The 23,229-nt window shown below is 37.4% G+C and overlaps 1 protein-coding gene across 2 annotated transcripts in view; it reads right to left on the bottom strand.

Annotated features, from left to right (window-relative positions):
- Lsamp (limbic system-associated membrane protein) overlaps positions 1 to 23,229 on the bottom strand; it is a 600,188-nt gene that overhangs the window by 273,703 nt on the left and 303,256 nt on the right. For both annotated transcript variants that reach the window (XM_013028532.1, XM_013028533.1), the window contains exon 2: positions 2,469 to 2,701. In XM_013028532.1, the coding sequence (XP_012883986.1) occupies positions 2,469 to 2,701 (233 nt within the window). The remainder of the gene's footprint in view (positions 1 to 2,468; positions 2,702 to 23,229) is intronic.

Raw genomic sequence — 23,229 nt, forward strand, 5'->3', positions numbered from 1 at the left:
GAAAGAAAGAAAGAAAGAAAGAAAGAAAGAAAGAAAGAAAGAAAGAAAGAAAGAAAGAAAGAAAGAAAGAAAGAAAGAAAGGAAGGAAGGAAGAAGGAAAGAAAGAAAGAAGGAAAGAAAGAAGGGAGGAAGGAAGGAAGGAAGGAAGGGGAAGAAAGAAGGAAAGAAGGAAAAGGAAGAAAGAAAGAAAGAAGGAAGGAAGGAAGACATCCAAGCTGGGCACTGATGGCTCACACCTGTTTTTGTTTTTGTCAGTCATGGGGCTTGAACTCTGGGCTTGGGAGCTGTCTTTGTATCTTGGCTCAAGGCGAGCACTCTACTGCTTGAGCCACAGCGCCACTTCTGATTTTCTAGTGGTTTATTGGAGATAAGAGTCTCATGGACTTTCCTGCCTGGGCTGGCTTTGAACCTTAATCCTCAGATCTCAGCCTCCTGAATAGCTAGGATTACAGGCATGGGCCACAGATACCCGGCTAGTGAAACACAAAATACTAAGCTTGCTCTCTATCAGGTTTTTAGTGACAGTAAAAGCTGTAAAAGTAATAAAATTGTGTGGAAATATCTTAAGCAGGATTTTAAAAGCACAATTCATTATAAAGAAATATACTGATGAAACAATTCAAAAGTTAAAGAAGAAAATAAATATGATCTAATCTCAATATGGGTCGTTAGACCCGTAAGCAAGCCAGCAAGCATTCCTCCCTCTGCCACTGAGTCAGGTAGAAATTCACCTTTTGTGTTGAGAGAGTAGTATATGACTGTGTTCTTTGTGTTTTGAGGGCACTGGTATGTTAGCCCATGAATACATTTGCATATCTGTAGTGATACTTACACATTAAATAAATTTCCTGAGATCTAAAATCCAGTGTCTCATATCACAGAGCTCAAATACTTCCCTCTAGACTATAAGGAAAGCATCCTGTGATTACAACTTTGCAAAATAGGAGACATGGTTTTCACAAGGAATAAAATAAACTTGTCAGCCATTGCAAATGGACCAAGATAGAGGTCACATGACTAAACTACTCTTGCATGTGGAAGTCTCTCATGTATTTTATTCCAGTTTTAATCTATTAATCAGAGGATATGGAAGAGTGAAAATTAAAATGCTGCAGTAATCAATTCCATCACACATTAACAGAAGCTACATTCAAACTATACCACACCACTGACTACACTGAAATCAAGACAGGAATCCTAGGGCCATGCTTAATTTGCAATAATATACATGAAATTGGAAATCAAGACCACATGAACACAGTCTTAATATTTATTAGTATTTGTTAGTATCTTCCCTGATAGATAGATAAACTGTTGGTGGTTTGACTTCTTCAACAATAAAAATTGTGGGGTTAATCAGCTTTGTTTTCATTCTGTAATTACAGAGAAAAGGACAAAGAGAACTATAGCTTGAGACATGTATATACCATTTTCACTCTATAAAACCATGGCTCAGATATAACTTTGAAACCCCAATCGAAAAGCAAATTATTCCCAATGACTTTGTAGATCTTTGTCATTAGATCCTTGCTCGCAAGTAACTTGGTACTCAAGATAAAATTTATAGAGAAAGCTGAACAGATGAGAATGTGTTAAGACCTCTGGGAACTTTAATGCATTCTAAAAGAATTTACCATCATAAAAACAGATAATTAAGGACAATTGTTGGGACAAAAATAGGTAAAAACAAACTTGGATTTAACCCAAAGCCTAGGCAAGTTCTATCTCTTGAGACATAACCCCAGTCCTGTATATAGTTTATTTTTTGAAATAAGGTCTCACAAACTTTGTAGTGGCTGTTCCGAACTTGTTCCTCCTGTCTCTGTCTCCTGGGAAGTTGGGTTTACAAGTGTACATCATCATGTCCAGTGACAAGCTTTGTTTTTTGCTTTTTTGTTGGTCATGAGGCTTGAACTCAGGGCCTGGGTACTGTCCCTGAGCTCTTTTCCTCAAGGTTACCACTTTGAGCTAGTTTTTGAGTGGTTAATTGGAGATAAAAGTCTCACAGGGACTTTTCTGCCCAGACTGGCTTCGAACAACAATCCTCAGATCTCAGCCTCCTGAGTAGCTAAGATCATAGGCATAAGCCACCAGTGCCTGGTGACAATCTTTCTTAAATCAATCAAACCATCAGTTCCCTGGCAGTATAATAAAGTGAACTCTTTGGGGTTCTAAGCATTCACTGTTTTTTTTAATGTTATATGTGTGTTCTGTATTATCTTTTTTGCCTTTTCCTTGTGTCTAAGAGAAAATAGTCTTACCAAAGATATTAAGCTACTGGCTTACAGTGTCATGGATATTCTCTGTAGTCTCAGTTTAAGTCTATTTTAGACTTCTAGAAGGAAAAATATATATGTAAGTACAATCATATATCTTTTAAAAACCCATTTTGCCAATAACACTTGTTCCCATATCCACATTTCCCTTTCTTTTTCACCTTTTAACCTCCTATCCCATATCTTTCTTACCTTGAACGATCAAGTAAACTTGGGAGGTCTTGGGCTCATGCTGTGTCTGAACTGAGCATGTGTAGGAACCCTCATCGTAGACATCCACCTTCTGGATTCGGAGGCTGTATTCCAGAGAATGGCGTTTCTCCAGCTCAACCCGGGGATCCAGAGACCACTTGTCATGTCCAGCAAAAATGATGCCAGAACGGTTCAACCAAGCCACCTTCGAGTTCTTGTCTTCTACAACACATCTGATAAAGCAGAACAATAATATTAGTACCCTAACCATAACTGCATCTGTTCTCATTCTCTGCATGACTGGACTCAACATGACCAATCAAGAAAGACAATTATATGCATTATAAATCATTGCCATGACATTTCTTCCAAGTCTTAAGTATTTCTGCTGTTTCCTTTAAGATCTAATTACCATCCAATGGACAAATGTCATTATATTAGATTCAATTCAGCAATAAACAACCGGATATGAGAAATTCAGGCCAATAAAGTTAAATGAATACTGACTTCCCACAGGATTATCTTCTCATTGTTTAGGGAAATGTCATTCAGATAAAACTCCATCTGCTTTAGTGCTTTGAGAGTGATATAATTGATATTATGGTGGCTTTACTCCATCTCAAGCTGTATTTATTATTTCATGTGTGTATCCTATAGTCTTGCCTGATGGTAGGTTCAAGCTTGGTTCCACTGTTAGGAATTAGTGCAGATTTTAGGGTTCACTGTGAACCTTAAGAGATTGGAATGACATATGTGCAAGCAGTCCTGAGAGTAAGTGGATAGATGTTGTATCAAGTAAATCAAAGCAAACATCATTGGGCTTAAGCCTCACTCCATCTGCAGAGGATACCAGGTCAATTGATAGCAAGATAGCTGGCTACTAGCATTTTGGGCCACGTTATATAATTGCCATCTTTCATAGGAGATGAAGGGAAATGTTTTTTTCACTTTTCATTACAATAAAGGTAAAAGATAAATGTTTTAGAAACCTAACATGAAGCTCAGAAAAAAGGGGTAAAGAAAATGCATTACTGGAAAAGAGAAGAGGTAAACCCACCTGGCAAATGAAGTTATTTCCTTCAATTTTCTAACCAAAGCAAAAACCTAGCAATGAACAACAAGAAATCAAGAAAACAAGAACCACCTTCCAATCATTCCTCTCTGGTAAGATTGACATCTTCCCTATAGAAAGATAATCCCAGACCTGTTCACAACTCAGAGTCAGCTGTACAAAACTCTGGGGTATAAGCAGAACGAAAATAGCAAGACCACAGACAGGAGAACAAGTTAAAACACCATATCTATTATGATGTGTCAAATCCAAGTCTCTCTTGGGTCAAAAACAGGAATAGAGTCAAGTGCTGGTGGCTCATACCTGTAATCCTAGTTACTCAGGAAGCTAAAATCTGAAGATTGTGGTTTCAAGCCAGGCTGGAAAACCCATGAGACTCTTATCTCCAATAAACTACCCCAAACGCCAGAAGTGGAAGAGTTTTTCAAGTGGTAACGTACTAGCCTTGAGCACAAAAGGTCAAGTCTAGCACCCAGGGTCTAAGTTCAAGCTACCTGACTGGCACAAAACAAGCAAACTAAAAGGAATAGAAACAAAACAAAACAAACACATACATAGAGAGCATACACATAGATTTATATGCCAACTTGTATCTCTCATAAACAAGCACAAAAATATTGTAATATAAATATTCCTTATCCCATAGTTATTAGGTAAGTTTTATGTTTTATTCTGAGCAAAAATTTAACTTCAGTTAATGGGAAACAAGACACACAGGTTTTCCTTTTCTTCTTTACTTATTTATTTTCATAAGTATAGTTAAATTTAATTGCCAGAAAGCATCTCTGTTTCCAATTTCTTTGCCTCTATGTAGACCTTACTAGAAATCTTCCTTGTGTTTGACAATCCAGAGCTCCTCTGAAAGGCATTTTGTGGACACTGGCTGTTTCTTTCTGGACTTCACATGTCTCTGTTCCATAATTTTGTGGCATCCACTTCTATGTCCTTGGTGGTGTACAGCACTGTTAAACTTAGAGTAATATAGAGCTAATTAATAGGCTATTTGCTGCCTTCTTCCAAGGATGGTGAATCTTTTTGCTGTCAAGGGTCATTTGGAAATTTATAGTATCATTTGCAGGTCATACAAAATTGTCAGTATGGACAGATGGCCAGGATGCAGAGAACGAAAAAGGTATGCTTCTATCCCATCATGCAACAAATTATTTCAAAAGCCTTATGCAGTCTGCAGACCCGATATATTTCCCATATCTGAGGGGCGGGTAATGTAGAACATAGACTTATTTTGTTTTGTACCAGGAGGGATGAAAATATATCTATGCAAATGTAACATAAATATATTAGTGTTTTTCTCTCAGGGACACTGACCTCGCTAATCAAGGCTGAAGGCACCCTAAGGCAAAGCACCAGGCCTAAGTGGCAAGGGCCACTTAAGCACAGTGCAGGGGCATGCATGGGAAAACAGTGGCCCTGGCCCCCTCTTCCTGACCCTGGTCACAAACAAAGATAAATTTTCTCAAGAATGTTAGCTAAAGAGTTTGCACTCAGCTTGGCTCCCCATCCCTTCTACCAGACCAAGATAAGAAAGTAGCTAGTTGACTCAAGGATCCTAGCTTAAGTTCTTGTTTAGCTCAGGGTTACTTTTCTACCATAATGATACTGCTTTGTGATACAGAAGAAACTTATTTACTCATCACTAATTATGTATAAAGTTTACTGCTTTCCTATTACTGTCATGCTGGATAATAAAAACTGCTTGGGAGATGAACTAGGGACCTTTGTCCCCCGAGATGTATTCCCTGGTCTCCCTGCTTTGATTCCTGAGGTGATCTCCGTGCCTTTCTTTCTTTCTTTCTTTCTTTCTTTCTTTCTTTCTTTCTTTCTTTCTTTCTTTCTTTCTTTCTTTCTTTCTTTCTTTCTCTCTTTCTTTCTCTCTTCCTTCCTTCCTTTTTCTTTCTTTCTTTCTTTCTTTCTTTCTTTCTTTCTTTCTTTCCTTCTTTCTTCCCCTTCCTTCCTTCCTTCCTTCCTCCCTTCTTTCTTCCTTCCTTCCTTCCTTCCTTCCTTCCTTCCTTTCTTTCTTTCTTTCTTTCTTTCTTTCTTTCTTTCTTTCTTTCTTTCTTTCTTTCTTTCTTTCTTTCTCACACCATGCCATCCCCCTTCACCTTGCAGCACTGGATGCTTCTCCCTTTTCAACTCTCTCACCTGAACAGTTCAACAGCAATGAGCAAACTTGCTATACCACAAAGAACTACTCTGAATGCCCTTAACAAACAAACACCAGTATATGTTCTATAGGTATGATCTACCAGTTTAACCAGAAAAGATTGGCTCATTTGGTTATTTCCAAAAGCTGTACTAGAATAAAACAGACCCTTGGTGCATGTGCTGTAATGTAGACTAATAGGGTCACACAAGGCAGACACAGAAGGAACATATGGCTGCCTACATTCCTTGCCCCCATTCCAAGCTCTAAATAATTGACAGATAAAATTGGCAAATCTTCTTATCAGCATAAGAAAGAAGTGCTAAGTCAGGTCTTTAGGGTCCTTTGGCATTTTAGTAATTTTATCCATGGAAAAGTTAAAAATCATACACGTCATTATTTCAAATTATTCTCTGGAAGTATTCAGATCTATCTTACCTAAAGAAGTAATTGACTATTTCAGAAAAATTGCTAGACCCATAAAATGCTTTATGTGGAAACTTTGCCTTGACAAACTATACATCTTATTTTTAGTTCAGGTCTCAGTCCTTTTTGATTTGTAAATTTATCTTTTACTTACAAACAAGTGAAAGGTGTATTAGAACACCCACACACATTTTATTAATTCAGAGGGTTAACTAAACTCCAAGAACCAGAGTACAACACAGAATTTTTAAAAAGGAAAATGCATTCCTACATCTTTAAGCATTCTTCTTTATAGGATCAAAGTTCCAAAGTAAATTTATTAAAACCTAAAATATGGAAAATAATTGTGCTGCAATGCAGCTGAAATTTTCCTATTGAAAATGGAAAGATACAGTATAATTTCAGAACTTTTTAAAATTCTAAAATGATTTTAATGATTTTTAACAATTTTAAACTGTAAATAGTAAACACAAGGAAAAGGAGCCAAAAGTCAAAACATTAACCTAATTTTGTACCAGGATGTGTTTTCTAAAGGAAAATAATCAATTGGTTACCAAGAAGGACCACAGACCATCTGGCTATACAGAAATGAGAAATGTTGATGTTGACACAGATCCTGGTGCCCAGCATTCACTGACTAGGCAGAAACTATCCTGGGAAGTTGACTTAACCACAGGATAGACAGTCTGTAGCGTAAAAGTCGATTGTAGAGTCATGTCTATGTATTATGATACAAATGAATTATTGACTAACTTAACATATTGCTTCAGTACTGGACAGTATAGTTCAATAGGGTATGTTTGATGACTTCATCTCAAAAACCATACAGGGCTACAGCAGAACTATAAAGATGTATTTTTAAGTAGGTTATGTATTATGAGTTACTTGATTTAATGGATTTTTTTCAAGGAGTTTACATGTATGTTACTTCTGGGATTTAGAAAAGACAGTGACCCTCAGAGAATGGACATTCATGCCACAAAGAAACGACAGGAGAATACCTTTCCACATTTGGGTTGGGTATATTTCAGGCATTTGAGGACCTAGGAGCACAACAAAGTCATTGTGAAATCTTTTCATATCAGTGTTCTGTCCCTTCCTGGTGACGTTATCATCCTGTATATTAAATTTCACTGGTTTGCATTTACCTTTACTCATCAAAGACAGGAAACTTTTATAATTCACCTGTAGAGTCCCCACCGAGCCCTCTAGCATAAACATCATCTGCTCAGTAGATGCTTGCTGAGGTGTGGAATAAATAGACTGAATTGAATTTAACAACTTGCTTAGGTCATCTCTCAGATATTTATTAATTATTTAATGGGTGAAGAATAGTGTGTAACAACGTAACATTTCTTAAGAAATGGTTATAATTTTCCTGAAGGAGAATTATTAAAGGTAGTATTAAAAGGAAAGTGAAAGAGAGAAAAATATATTCCCCATTTCCACTATAAAGAAATGTCTGGGAGCCATTGCCTATAAAGAAAATGATGAAAACAAATATAAAGCATTACATAAATGTTTAGTAGGTTATCCACTTTAAACATGGACTCTCATATATCAGATGAGTTATCTATTCTAAACATGAAATTGATTTTTTAATCAGTTTTAAATAATAAGAATTATGCTAGGCTCAGGTGGCTCACACCTATAATACTAGCTACTCAAGAATCCAAGATGTGAGGATCACAGTTTGAAGCAGAAAAGTCTATGAGACTCTTATCTCCAATAAACTACTAAAAAAAGCCAGAAGAGGCACTGTGGCACAAGAGGTAGAGCTAACCTGGAACAAAAGAAGCTAAGGGATAGTGCCTAGGCCCAGAGTTCCAACCCCAGGATTGACAACACAAACAAACAACAATAATAATAACAATAACAAAGATTAGAAAACACATATTATTTCCACTGTTCAGTATATCTGAATCTACACAAATGATAGGAAAATCAATGTACTCATAAAGCTCTCAAGCATTGAATCTATGCAAATGTAAGATGTATTATGCACACTATTGATATGAACAGGTATGCTGACAATTCCCCTTATAGTATGCAAGGCTAAGACTTATGCTCTGAAAACAATGAATTTTAATTAAAGACAGAAAAGAAATGCTCAATTCAGTGGGTACTAATAATTTGATAACATAATAAAAGGATATCTATAATGTAAATGATACATTTCATATATATGTAATCATTTAACAATGTTTATTAGTTTTTTTTAATCACCAACTTAGCATTAGTGCTTATCTAAATGTAGCTTAATATAAGCTTTCCCAGTTTTTGTATTTTATGTGGTTGAGATCAAACCCAGAGCCTCTGGTAGTCCTGGCAAGAATGCTTTCCCACTGAGCTATATCCCCAGCGCAAATCTCCGTTTCTTAAAAGGATATTTGATAACAAATAAAATAAGTACATTTTATTTAATAGTTATCTACATTACGACCTATTGTCCCTGGGGACATTTTAACTGGATGCATAGGGGACATTTTTTTTCTTTTGTAATTGAAGAAAGAAAGAAAAAAACCAGACAATAGATTTCAAGTGGAGACAATTAAATGCCCTTAAATGCCATTGATAATGTCTAGGCCTCCCCAATACCCCTCCCCCCACACACTTTTTTTTTGAGCTAACTGGGGAAGGAGGCAAGACTACAGGTATCTAGCAGATATGGACCAAGATGTTGCTAATCATACTACAATACACATTATATACTACACAGAAATAATGAATTCCAACCAAAATGTTGACAAGGCAAAGGTTTACAAACTTTCTATTAGGTCTAGATATCTTCAGCTAAATATCTAGAATAACAGGGCAAACATCTACAGGGCAATTGTGGGGTTTTTGTTTGTTTGTTTTTGTGGGTCATGGGGCTTGAACTCTGGGCCTGGGTACTGTCCCTCAGCTCTTCAGCTCAAGGCGAGCACTCTACCACTTGAGCCACAGTGCCACTTCCATTTTCCTGAGCGGTTTATTGGAGATAAGAGTCTCATGGACTTTCCTGCCCAGGCTTGCTTTGAGCCATGATCCTCAGATCTCAGGCTCCTAAGTAGCTAGGATTACAGGCGTGAGCCACCGACGCCTGGCCTGCAATGGTGTTTCGTTGTAAGTACTATGCTTCTTAATTTATAGGCACATAATTGCAACCAGCAGTCTCTGAACTATAAGTAAAGTTCATGAGATACTTTGCTTGTAGTTAGTATTTAAACATGTTTAAAAAGTGATAGAAGCTAGACACAGTGGTTGGTACATGCCTATAATTCTAATTAATCAGGAGGCTGAGGCAAAAAGTCTGCAAGTTCAAGGCTAGGCTGGGGCAATTTAACCAGACTCTGTTGCAAAACAAATTGTTTAAATAGGGATACAGATGGACCCATTGCAACAACGTGATGTGTACAAGACATTATGTAGAAAAACAAACTTTACAACTTTGGCTGGGGGGGGGAGGAAGAAGGAGGAGCGGAGGAGGGGGTGGGGGGAGATGGAAAGGAGAAACAGAGGAGGCAACAATTTCGATTAGAAATAGACTCATTACCTTGCTCATGTAATTGTAACCCCTCTGTATGGTATTTTCACAATAAAAGATGAAAGTAAATAAATAAAAATTTTAAAAGGCTAAGGGGTACATCCTTAGCTCAATGATAGGGTAATTATCTGGCACACACAGGCCCTGGATCCAACACCAGCTCTTGAAGCAAAACAAATAAACAAAAACTTAATAATGATCATTTTAAATATTCCAAACACGCACAAAAAGATGTGTGAAACATTATCATGATCTAATTATTGCATATTTTATATGTGTTTCTATCACTCACTGTATCCCACAAATATATACAATTTTTTTTTTTGGTCGGTCGTGGGGCTTGAACTCTGGGCCTGGGCGCTGTCCCTCAGCTCTTCAGCTCAAGGCTAGCGCTCTACCACTTGAGCTACAGCGCCACTTCCATATATACAATTTTTATGTCAATTAGAAATTAGAAATAAAAATGTACTGAAAGTCTTTTAATAGTTAACAAATCATTCCTCTTTGCTGTACTATGGTATTATCAAAGTTATATAAAGAAATGTCATTAAACATTAACATGGAAAGGGAATGCTCTAACTTGTTTTCTAATTTAATGTTGGAGGCATCACTCAACCTTAGGCGTTTCCTCACTCCCTACTCAATCACAGAGAGGACAAATAAGAGAAAATTCAACTCCGTTGGGGAAACTTTATTTTTTAAGGGAATTATTAACTTTTGTTCATCAGGAAAAAAGTTTTTTTTTAAAATTCAACTTTATTTTCCTCATTTGTGAATCTCCCTCTTTTTCTGAGATGCAAAAAGATTGAATATGTAGATGGGAAGGAACTCTTCAAGAATGAGATGGCTCTGTATTTTGGAACTGTTTGCTTTGTAACTTCAATCCTACAAATAAAACCCTTAATGAATCAGCAAAACCATTATAGAATCATTTTACTCTAAAAGAAGAGATAATTGGTCTGGGAAGTGATGCTATATATTACAACCATTATAGTGTAGAATCAGGAACTTTTCTAAACAGAAGAGAGAATAAACTATCATGAAAATATCCAAGACTCTTCTGAATCGGAAGTCCTGAGTCTGGCTTTATGGCATTATTTAATGTATAATGAATTCCAAGAAATAGGCAAACACACTTAAAAATAGCAAATGAGTTTGAATGCCAAGTTTAAGGAATTTTGAGTCATCAGTCATTTTGATCCTATTATCATGTTCTAAGATTAGATCCAATAACGAATTTTTAAAAAATATATGGGGTTCTATGCTGACCTGATCCTCAAGAGATTGACTTATTCTGAAAAAAAAAAAGACTCCAGTGAGAAAGCAAGTATGAGGCCCTAGTTCAAACTTCACTAGTGTTGAAGAAGGTGGCTGAAGAGAAAAGGAGGAGAAAGAGGAGGATGAAAGGGGGAAGAGCAAGATGAGGAGGGACAGGGGGAAGAGGAGATGGAGAAGAGAAAGAAACTTTTATTCTCAAGCTCATTCCTTTCCAGCTGCACCAATAAGACATTTTAAATTAAGCTATGGATATTGATTACTTTCTATACATAAAAAAGTGGACTATACTACATGATGTAGCGTAAACAGGACATTCATATGCATTAGGAAACGGAACTATTTATTAGGCATGTGCATGGATATATGTTTTAGGAGATGATGTTCTCTTGCTTTTGATTTATCCTTGACCTCAGCCTCCTTCAGTCAGCAGAGATTCCTTAAGGCCATGGGATATACAATGGAAACAAGATGATACAGAATGTTTTAGTATGGAATTGTCAATGGAGGCTCTAAGAGCACATGTAGAACATTTTATAAGGACTTTAGGGATACTTGCACATGAATAACCCAGGTCTTAAATGTTCATTTATCTGTTTTAGATCCAGTTATTTCCATAAATGTTAGAGCCAGCCAGGCACCGGTGGCTCACACCTGTAATCCTAGCTACTCAGGAAGCTGAGATCTGAGGATCACGGTTCAAAGCCAGCCCGGGCAGGAAAGTCCATGAGACTCTTATCTCCAGTAAACCACTAGAAAACCATAAGTGGCGCTGTGGCTCAAGCGGTACAGTGCACGCCTTGAGCTGAATTGCTGAGGGATAGTGCCCAGGCCCAGAGTTAAAGCCCCACGACTGACCAAAAAAAAAAAAAAGTTAGAGCCACATGCTGATCTCTCCTCTTCCTCCAGGATAATCTGAATAGAAGGCAAAACTGGCCCACGCTGAGATCAACTGTCAGAATCAGGGCTCCTCCTGGATTGAATGAGGCACATGCTATATACTTTGTCTTTTGTGAACCTTCAGGCTGCAAGAACAAGGCCTCTTTCTTGCCAGTGAGTAAGTGATGATTATGCTTTCACTGAAATAGCAAGAAACTTCAGTCCTTTCCTCTCCTTTGAACTACAGGTTTTCCTCTTCCTTTCCATACAGGTTGGGGAAGATGAATAGCAATTTTATATCTTGCCTTTGTTTGGATTCTATGAGTCTGTGTTCACTGTAAAGAAAAAAAAAAACTCACACTTGCATGCAGAAAAAACTGCTTTTAGTTGAATCTTTGAAAGAATAAATTAGTCTTGGGATCCTGGCTCAGAAGTGTAGTTAACATTCTCACTCACTATGCAACTGAAAATAAATCTATAGCTATTTGAGGAAAAATTCTGTTACCTACCGAGTCATTACAAAGTAAATATCAAAAGTATGCTAAGTTCTAGAAGGGGGGGGGGAGTAGTCTACACCATAAAGACTTTGGTCTTTATCTCCTTCCAGCAGTAAGAAGAAATAAAGGTTACAATAAATTATAAAGCATTTAGGACAAGCATTCTGATGTATGAGGCATAGCTGTACAGTCAGAAGACTGTTTTCCAGAAGTCTTACTTGAAAACCCAGCTCTTTTCTTCAGTCTTCTCAGAGACAGAATTATGCAAATACTGTCACTGGAGCAGTACCATATTATAATAAGGTTCATCACTGAATTACATGCATTTAGATATAATTCAGATCAAGTAGTTTCAAGATGCAACAATTAATGAATCCCAAATGTGTGCCATTGCCAAGTTAAAATATAGAAAAGATATATGTCAATAAATGAATCTGAAATTAGACTACCTGCAAGACTACTAGTAAAAAAGGCCTCTTCTGTTTAGTTTACCTTCTCTGGTAGAGATAGAGTTAAAAGAAAGACCGAAGCAGATAAATATAAAGAGCAAAGGAAGTCTTTCCTTGTTAAAATGTATTTCATGGGTACAAGTGTGAAATGGGGACTCCGGCAGCTGCACACCGCTGATGATATTATCAAACAGATCCATCACAGGTGAAGGAAATGTAGTGGTCCCCTCCCCCAGCTGACAGGGAGCTGATAGATTACTGATGAGCTGAGCGCATATAAATCACAAGGACACTTCTCACATGGAGAATCATAAACGTAAGGATTTTTCTGACTTCTGTGTTTGATTTTCCATCACCCACATTCCACTCTATCTCCCCTCCTGTATTTCCTAGCTCCAATCTTAAAAAACAAAACTTATCAGCATCACCTTCTAAAGGACAGTGGGATGAGGACTTTTTACCCTTGTGTGACAACTTATTTTTGGTGTTTTTGCTCCGTTTCTCTTCCCATCATGTTTCTTTATTTTTTCCCCTCTCCTAAGCCTCTCCTGAAAGCTTGTCACTCTTGCACAGATCAACAATCAGGTTGTGAATGGAGCTGGAGCCAGGTGATCCAAAAAAAAAAAAAAGCTTTAGAAGTGACTGAAAGAGTTGAAATCAAAGCAAAAGCTATTGAGTTTGAATGCAATTCCATCTAGGAGAGTTCTTGTAATGAACTCAGCCTGCTCTAGCCAGAGACTAATAAAAAGCACTATAGTGTCCAACGTACCTAAAGCCTGAGATTGCTAGGGTGATGGAGGTGAAGGGAGGGACCTGGTATTTGGAAGAGAGGGTGGGGGGAGAGGGGAAGTGGAGAGAAAGAGGAAGAGGCAGTCAGAGGCCATGGCCCCTGGTTCTGCTACAGCTACCAAATAAGTTAACTCTGAAATATCACAGCCAGGCTGAGTTCAAGAGAGAGTCATGGATACTCAAGGTTAAGGTTGCTCTATGAGTCCTAAAAAGAACTCCATGACTCAAAAGAACCAGCTTTTTAATGTGAGGGCCTTTCTATCCCCTCTTCTGACCCCTGGACCATGCTACCTTTGAGTCCGTATTACAGAAAGGCATCTCTTCTTACTGTAGCTCCTAAAACATGACTGTTAAATGAAAAGTTAGGGAGAGTGAGAGGGGAAAAAAAACACCTGAACCTATGTGGAGATTACTAAGGCATTGCTGTGTAATTCTATGATCAAAATCTATTCACATGGCCCTGGGAATTCTGTGGAAATGTCACTATGTGTTCGAGGCATGTGACTTGTCTAGCAAAATGAATTACCTTGACCAATTCAGAATATTTACTCTCCTTCATGGGCAAATCATCTATGCTTGGCTGTATCAAGACTACTCTTAGAGGGAACAGCTCATTGCCAGATGCAATGAGATAGTCTGATGTATGGGCCCTATTTATTCCCTTAAAAGCTTCCAACATCATTCATCACCTAGTCCTCATTTTCTTGTCCCTCCTCCATCCCTTCTATATATTGATTTCCATAGCTGATAGCTTATTCTTGACTGCTGTTTAATATATTGGCCTCCAGGATTGTGCTGTCTTTCCTTCTGAACTCATGGAGTTTTCTTCAGTATTTAGGCCTTAAGTGGTATGTTTGATTGGAATTTCAAACAGCATTCTCAGCTAGTTGTTCCTTATAGATGTCAGATGGCCCCTCCAATGAAATGTTTTGAGCTTTCCTTTTACTGTGTATTCTTTAATCTTCTTTTTCTAGCTTCCTATTTTTCAGTGAATAAAGCAATCATTCATCTATGAACTTAATTGTCACAGAATAGTTCCTTGTTCTTCATGTCACTTATGTGATCCAATCTTATTTTCATTTTTGGTCTCAGAACTGACCTCTGATCTCCACCATCATTCTCCTAGTGTTGATCACTGACTTGCTGTCTTTTGCCAACCAACATCACTGCATGACATTCCACAAGATGTTCTAGCCTGTGATATTGTATCCCTCAACACACTGCTATTTCATCAACCTTTTATAGTGAACAGAACCTTCATGAAGTTGATCACATAACCCTCTTAACTGCTCATAATTTTTTTTAATCTTTGAAAGTCAAAATAGACCAACAAAACATAAATCAGCTCAGCCCATCTTTCCATTGAGCCTGATCTCTTGACCTTATGCTCTAGCTTGAAATTTATTCTTTTTGCAGGTTCAGAGCTCAGTGCTCCCATTTTTGTCTTTTTCCTTTTCTCTGAAGTATCTTTTGTAGATCCTTCCTTATGATACAAAACACCACCTCAGATGTGCCATGCCCCTTGTGGAGAATTCTCTAAGTTCCCAAGTTCCATTGTTGTGTACAGCTTACAATAACATTTTACATATTTGCTTTTCTGCTTTTCATCACTATTTTACATAAGACCCAAGCCCATGGCTTCCCAGTATTTTGCCTGATAAAATGTCAACATTAAAACTTCATCAATAATTATTCAGTTGATAAAAAGAAAAAAAGGACCTTTTGCCTCATCTCGCCTAAGAAGTCCTCTTCCTAATATAATCTTCAACATAGAAGAAAGTTACTACTCCAAGCAGTTTAGAAAGTGTAGAAATTATGATGGATTTTTTTTTCCTATTTAAGCCAAAGAATCACATTTTACTTGCTGCTACCATCAATTCTAATGTTGTCTGGAAAAAATGATGTATCTTTGATAATATTCTGATTAATAACAATAAAAATACAAAAAAGAAAGTAAATTTTAAGAGGACAAACTACAGTTGAAATTCCTAAACATAAATAATATGCGAAAATATGCAGGAGAGTGAAAAATGATATTGTTTCCTATTATAACAGATCTCCTACTTCCGTTTGGTAGACTTTACTAAGAACCTTGATATTTTATTTTTAGTTGATGTTGAAATAAGGGTACTGGGTCTAACTGGTGCCATCTTGGCCATCTGGGGGATGATAGAGAATTAGGTTTTACTGGCACCATCTTGTCCTATGGTGGAAGAAGTTAAAGTCCCACCTCCCAGGTGATGGGCATGTTTGAATTTCCAGAGGCAGCCATGAGACTTGGACAATAGGTTATTGGACCTGACAGTTTGGGTCATGAATGCTTAAGCTCCCTATGACCCTGCCTCCTGACCTGATCCTATTCAGGCCTGGACCAGCTCAGGCTCCATTACACCATGTGTTATGTCTCCAGGCTCTCCTCTGGTCACCATGTATACCACTTCAGCTCTCCATTGAACTTAATCTGGTTTGTTGGTATTGTCTTTCTGCTCTTGATTTCCTCTTGTACTCTAATGACTCAGTTTTCTGACAGTGTTAAGTGTTGAGTGCTGAAGGTCTTTGGGACCTTCCAACAGTGTTAAGTGTTAAGTGCTGAAGGTCTTTGGGACAGGAGTCAACCTTCAAGAGCCAGCTTTCTAATAAAGATTCCCAATCCAACCTCTCAAAATGTGGCTTCTCTCTTTCTCAGGACAGAATTCCCATACAACTATGTCACTTGCCCTAATCACTGTTATTTCAGGGTTCAAATGAATAGTTCTAATGTATACTTCAATGTCACACTGAGGATTATCCACCTTCCACTACATAACTTGCTTTGTGAATTTACAAAGGCTTTGAAAGTAGGCCATAAATAATTTTCTCAACTCATGTCTAATGAGTTAGGCTACTTTGGTCCACATTACACTTAAAAATGTTTTTGTCTTCTTCATTTTACTGTGAAACTGGGATTTTTTTCTTCTAAGATAATATTAAAATCAAGAAGAAAATCAGAAAGGGTTATAAAGAGTTCATCAGCAGAGAGATTCTCTATTGATCCTTTTTAGTCTGGAGGTAACTGAAATTGGTGCGTTCTGGAGTTTTCCACTCAATAGGAGGTACTGTAGTTATTCGGATAAAATGGTTTTATTCTTTAGTATTGGGGAATTTTTCCTACTTTTTGTCCTTCACTGTTAAAGTATACATTTAGCATTCTGAAATCTTCATTCAGATCACAATATCAATATCTGAATTAATAATAAGAATTGAGCAACCCTTCCCCCCCCAAATAAAAGAAAAACTCAGAATGGGATTAATTTTATGTGCACCCAAACTGGGCTAGCCAGTGTCTAGATATTTGACATTAGTCATTATTTCTATTTGTGTCTTTGTAGGTCTTTCTAAAGGAAATTGATGTTTGAACTTTTAGCCTGAATAAATCAGACTTCTCTCTTCAGTATGCATAGCTTTCATTCAGTCTTATTAAGGCCTTCATTGACTTAAATGCTAAGAAAGACTTCTTTGGACAAGGATTAGCTTCTTATACCTTCTAACTTAGTCTTGAGTTAGCATTTCCTTCTTTGGCTTTTCTGGTTGTCAGGACTTCAGACTAAACCTACAACGATTATACCGTCTTTATTGCTGGGTTTCCCACTTACAGAGTATAGAGGATGGGACTTTTTAACTTCCAAGATCAATGTATTTTAATCATTCATATCAGTCAGCATGTTTTAACTGTCAATCACAGTGTTTTCCAAGGAAAATGGGCTTTATATACTCTTTCTACTTAAAGAAAGGAAGTCGTTACTGTGGCTAATCAAGGTATGTCATAATACTTAAACATCAGAAATATTGGTGTATATTGCTTTAGTCAAAGCAGCAGTATTTTTACTGTATTAATCAGCATTTACTCTTAGGCTATGTAATAACCTCATTATAAAACAGTCATATTATTTTTGTTTTTTTTGTTCTTTTTCAAATAACTCTTAATATGGAGACGTTTTATATAAAACACCTAATTTGGAGGTTATACTACAACTCCCATCTGCTTTTCTTTCCTTCATTAAGTGTCATAGGATATATGTAATTTGACCACAATTCGAGCTCAAGTTCTTTGATGCCTCCAGGTATTTCTAACCTTTTCTGAGACAGATCCTGGACAGAGCCCTTTTCTTTTCAGTGGGCTTTGAAGACTGGAAATTTTAGCTGTTTGTACTTTTGTTCAGTTCAAAGGAACAGGGAGATTATATGTAACTTTAAGAGATTCATTTCAACTGAATAGTTATCCAAAGACACCTTAGATAAGAATGGTACTGTGCCGTTTCAAGGATGGCATTCTGTGAAAAAGCTATTTCTCAAAAATATTTGACACTGTGGCTCAAAGTGGTAGAGCACTAGTCTTGAGTGCATAGGCCCAGGGATAGCACCCAGGTGCTGAGTTCAAGCCCTACAATAGACCGAAAAAAAGTAATTAAGCAGTTGTACAATAAAGTTATAATTCCCTAAGTCAGGTTATGAATATAATACTTCTTGATCAGCATCACCCCTTCCTTCATTTTCCCCTGGTTTTCCTCTCTTTCCTTACTATCAAGTTAAATACTTCATTTTTTAACACAATGTGCTGGGCACCAGTGGCTCACGCCTATAATCCTAGCTACTCAGGAGGCTGAGATCTGAGGATCACAGTTCAAAGCCAGCCTGGGCAGGAAAGGCTGTGAGACTCTTATCTCCAGTAAACCACCAGAAAACTGGAAGTGGTGCTGTGGCTCAAGTGTAGAGTGCAAGCCTTGAACACAAAGAGGCAAAGGTGAAACATCCATGCCCTGAGTTCAAGCCCCAGGACCAGGAAAAAGAAAAAAGAAAAACAATCTCTTTGTAAAATTTTATTTTCCTCTTTGTTCTTATGTGGTGGGGACAAACACCATGTACTTGGAAACCACATGCTGTTGTCACGCTATGCTTCACATTTGAAGTTAAATATCTGTAGACTATAAAGTTAAGGGCGTCAAGAGTTCCTGATTCCTAAGGTGTCAGAAAATCAAGGTAATAATGCATTTTTTTTAAAAGTAATTTCAAGAATACTATGCTTCTATGTATCAGATGAATCACAGATTGTGGAGATTCACCACAATAAATATCAACTCAGTAAATCTGTTCTGAGGTTGAGAGCTGAGCACAAGAGGTCAAAGAAGATATATACTATGCTCAAAAGATACAATGCAGTTCTAAATAAGCCACAGTGGATTTCTTTCTCAATTGCTGAGATCTAAGTAAGTAGAGCCGAAGAGTCCCCCAGAACTTAGTGGTGAATCTAATCTCAGTGTTTCCAAACATTTTGGCAGTTTTCACTTGCTTATTTTTCCTAATTGCAGCCTTTTAGCCACAAAATGATCAGAGGAACAGACAGTGAGATCAAAGATACACATCCAGTGCAAAACAGTTCAGTCTACTTGCCCCAAGCAACAAATAAGTGAAGGACAGTCTCTATTGTGAAGTAAAGTATGTTTCTGGGAGGCTAATGTTGGGTGCAAATCTGCCCAAGGCAATGTTACAAAAAAACTGCAAATGCAAACAACAGAAACATAAAAAATGTTTTCTTATTATGTTCTTGTGTGCAGCTTACCTAGACTTTGACTGTAATAGAAGAATTCTAAAATGAAGTAAGAAGGTGTCAACAAATTTATATTAGATATTAACCCCTTCTATGGTATTATTTTTGTCCTTAAAATTCATTTAATAACAGAGAAAAGTCAGCTACTACTGTTGCATAGGACAAAGATTTTGTAGGAATCAATAAAGTTATTGTAGTGTAATCCTTTGCAAACCACCCACAAGTGCACTTTTCTGCATTTCTCTAAAGGAAGAAAACTTATTAACTCTCTTACATCACTTCACAATTCTAAATTCATTCTCCATTCCTCTTTAAAGGCGGCGCTGGCATGTGGCATGCCAAATTCTCACAGTTGTACCATTCCTGCTAAATGAATGATGAAAATCTAAGAGGACTATAGATCAACATTATCCTTGATTTATCAATCATAGTTTCACTTATGGTCTTCCTCATAAATATATTTTAGGCATAGCAGGGACATAGCATTAGAAAGGAGCTTGTTACCTGGGGTTGTTCCAGGCACATTCATAAAACAAACCAGCTTTTTAATAGGGCTGATCCAGAAAGAGGTGCTTGACCTTCAGCAGGCTCTAGTCTAGAAAAGCCTGTTATACTCTGAAAGCATTTCAAATGGTAGACTGGAATACAAAATAGTAAGATAAAGTCATTTACAGGTTTCTTGCTTTCTGAAGAGGTAGTTTTCAATTTGCCCTATAAAATCATGGGCCAAACCAAGTGCCGGTGGCTCATTCCGGCAATCCTAGCTACTTATGAGGCTAAGATCCAAGGCTCATGATTCAAAACTAGTCCAGTAAGAAAAGTGCATGAGCCACTTACGTCCAAGTAACCACCAGAAAACTGGAAGTGGCGCTGTGGTTCAAAATGGTAGAGTGCTAGCCTTGAGGAAAAGAGCTCAGGGACAGTTCCCAGGTCCTGAGTTCAAGCCCCATGACTGCCAAAAATAAATGAAAAATAAAATCAAGGGCCACAGCTGATGGTTATTCATCCAGAATAAAGGAACAATAAAAAATATCGCCACCAAATCTTTTGAGACTCTTCCAGCCACAATAGAAGCCTGTTTTGAAGGCCTAGCTGTCAGAAAGACTGCAGAAACAGTCTTGGAGTGAACTCCAGGACATTTGGCTGAGTCCTCTGATAAAAGTCAAGCAGGTACTGACTGTCACTGAGAAATGGTAGTGTAAGTAGGAAGTGCCTTCCTTTAATCAATAGGAAGTTTTATTCCTTCTGACTGGTGCCTAACAGAAGGCATTTCCCGGTACTTATAGGTTCATGAATTTTCACTAAGACAGAAGCTAATTCTTCATTTCCATCAAAGCCTTCAGAGTGTTCAAAAGGTTAATTTAGAATTACTTAGTAAATGTTAATTTTGAAATGTCCCTATTTTAAAAATTGGGTCTCTAACACTATAAGAAAGTAGAATTTTTAAACACAATATAGTTTCTCATCTTAACAACCAGCTCTTTTCCTATTTTTTCCTTTTCTTCTTCCTCTTTTAACACTCATTTTTGTCACAGATTATGAAAAATTTGTTTAGTGTATTACAGTACACATTTGAAGACTGTTTCTTTTCTGTATCATTAATTCTGCTAATTTATCAATTAATTTTGTTAATGACACTGCCACCCTTTCACTGTACACCTGATAAGAGTTTTCTAATGAAAAAGATATATGAGTTGGCTGTTTTAAAATGTGTTTCAGTGAAGCTATGGTGATCCCCATAATGAATGTTGGCACAAAATCAAGGGGACCCTTGCAACTAGCTGGCAGCAAGTGAACACCATTCTGCTTTTGCTAGCTAGCACTGACTTTTCTAAGGCAAAGGCAGAGAGAAAAATGGAAGAATTTAGATAACAGAGGACAGTTCCTCCTCTAGTATGGGAAAGATAATTACTCAATGGGATCTACCTGGACACAAGCCATGTGTTCTCAATGATCCTGCTTTCTTCAAGGGATACGGCTACCTAGCTGAGCAACCATTTTAACCTGGAGTGCTGCATAACTGTGACAGAAAAATTAGAGTTCAGAGAAAATAAAACCACATACTTTTAATTGGAGAGTTCAAGATTAGACCAGGGATTCCCCTTAGAAATATAAATCCTAGAACCACAATGGATCAAAAGAAACCACTGTTTAATTGCTAGAGAGTATGCAATTAAACTTGCTTAAAAGATATACGTATGTGATAGATAGGATGGAAGGCAGGATAGAGAAGAGATTGATGGAATTGGAAGGAGCTACACAGAATATACATAGATGGATCTATAGTCAGAGTTCTTAGCCAGCTAGTACTTCTTGATGGGGAAAAAAATGGAACTAAAAGAACTCCCCCATTAATAGCCACATCCAAGAATTGCCTCAGCTACCAACCTCATTGAATCATCTCTCCCCTGACCCCCTTCTCCCAGATCAAACATACCCTTAGGAGAAGGTAGCTTGTGACCAAGGTCATATTTGGTGCTGACATACCTGCTAACACAGTTGCTGGCAAAAGTTTGAGAGCCCTTACTCAAGATCAGATTACTCTTCCACCCTGCCTTCATCTGCCCCTGCCTTGGTCTTACGTGCCCTGCTTTACTTCATGTTTTCTGCCTAATAATTAGGGTCCCTGGTTATAACTGGAGGATGAGGAGGTTGAGGGCTGGGGGTAGGGGTGGAGCACCATTTCCTCTTCAGCTTGGTTGAAGGTGACTAGGTTACCCTCCCCAGGTTTTCTTTCTGATTAAGACCTGTTGGTCTGTTGAGTTCACCTTTCTGCTTTTTTCTTTTTTATTTATTTATTTATTTATTTTTGGTCGGTTGTGGGGCTTGAACTCTGGGTCTGGGCATTGTCCCTCAGCTCTTCAGCTCAAGGCTAGTGCTCCACAACTTGAGCTACAGCCCCACTTCCGGCTTTTTTCTTTTGGCTTATGTGGGGCTGAGGAATCAAACCCAGGGCCTCAGGCATGCAAGGCAAGCGCTCTACCACTGAGCCACCTTCCCAGCCCCTCTGCTTTTTTCTTTATTCATATTTCTCATACTCAAAATATTTACTTATACTTCCTTTCCCCAGAACTCAAAGGAAGGGTGTATAGACTGTCAGGTTACTTATAATTTTAATAATCAGACTCATGAAATGGCTAAGAATTAGACAAATCTTTACAAATTCATTTTTAAAATAATTATTATACCTGTTCTGTTTTGAATTTTAATAGATGGTTCTTAACATCATACCTCAATGGTATCTTCAAGGTTTTAGTGGCAAAGGAAGAAAAGGAAATGATCTCAGGAAGTTTTTTGATTAGAAAGACTGAATCTAGAAGAAGACATAGATAGATTTGGGATCATCTGGGAATCCATAGTAATTAGACAAGGAAGGAAGGAAAAGTTTGGTTTGAAAGCAAACAATTAAGGAGTTAAGTTACATTGTCTCTCCTGAAAAACTTCTCAGCAATACCTGGGGGATTATAGCTACCATGGATTTAGTTTGACATATTAAATATGGATCATATGTTTATATATATATGTATATAGATATAGATATATATCCCTGAAAATTCTGTGATTCTGAGAGGAAATTCCAGAATATATCCATAGGCATCTGTGAGTTTAAGTTTCTAGAAATCCAGTATGCAGATATTTTTTCCTCCTTCCTCTTTTTTTTAGTATCAGTAAATGATTCAGGCAAATAGAGAAAGACAAAAAAATACATCTACAGCAAATAATATGGCAAGAAATTAAAAGAGAAAATGTGGGACGGAGATAAAGATGCACAGAGAAACTTAAAGAGAGAAAGAGAATGAAAAAAGGAAGTGAACAGAGACAAAGAGAGAGACTCAGAGAGATAGAAATGTCATGTTTGCTCTCTCTTTCCCTCTCTCCTCTTTTTCTTCACCTCAAGCCAGTTTCTTTCTCCAACCCTCCATAAAACAAGAAACTTCAGGATTAGTAATGATAAAAAGTAGAGGTGTCAGGAGACGGGAAAGTTTCCATTCTAGGTATAATATTTACTCTGCATAAAAAATTCAGGGAAAAAATGTAGATAAAACCAATCATTGAGCTAACAATGCTTACTTTGGTGACTTATGTTTAATATATCATTATAG

Source organism: Dipodomys ordii, unplaced genomic scaffold (assembly GCF_000151885.1).
Source record: "Dipodomys ordii isolate 6190 unplaced genomic scaffold, Dord_2.0 Scaffold111, whole genome shotgun sequence".
Lineage (NCBI taxonomy): Eukaryota > Metazoa > Chordata > Mammalia > Rodentia > Heteromyidae > Dipodomys > Dipodomys ordii.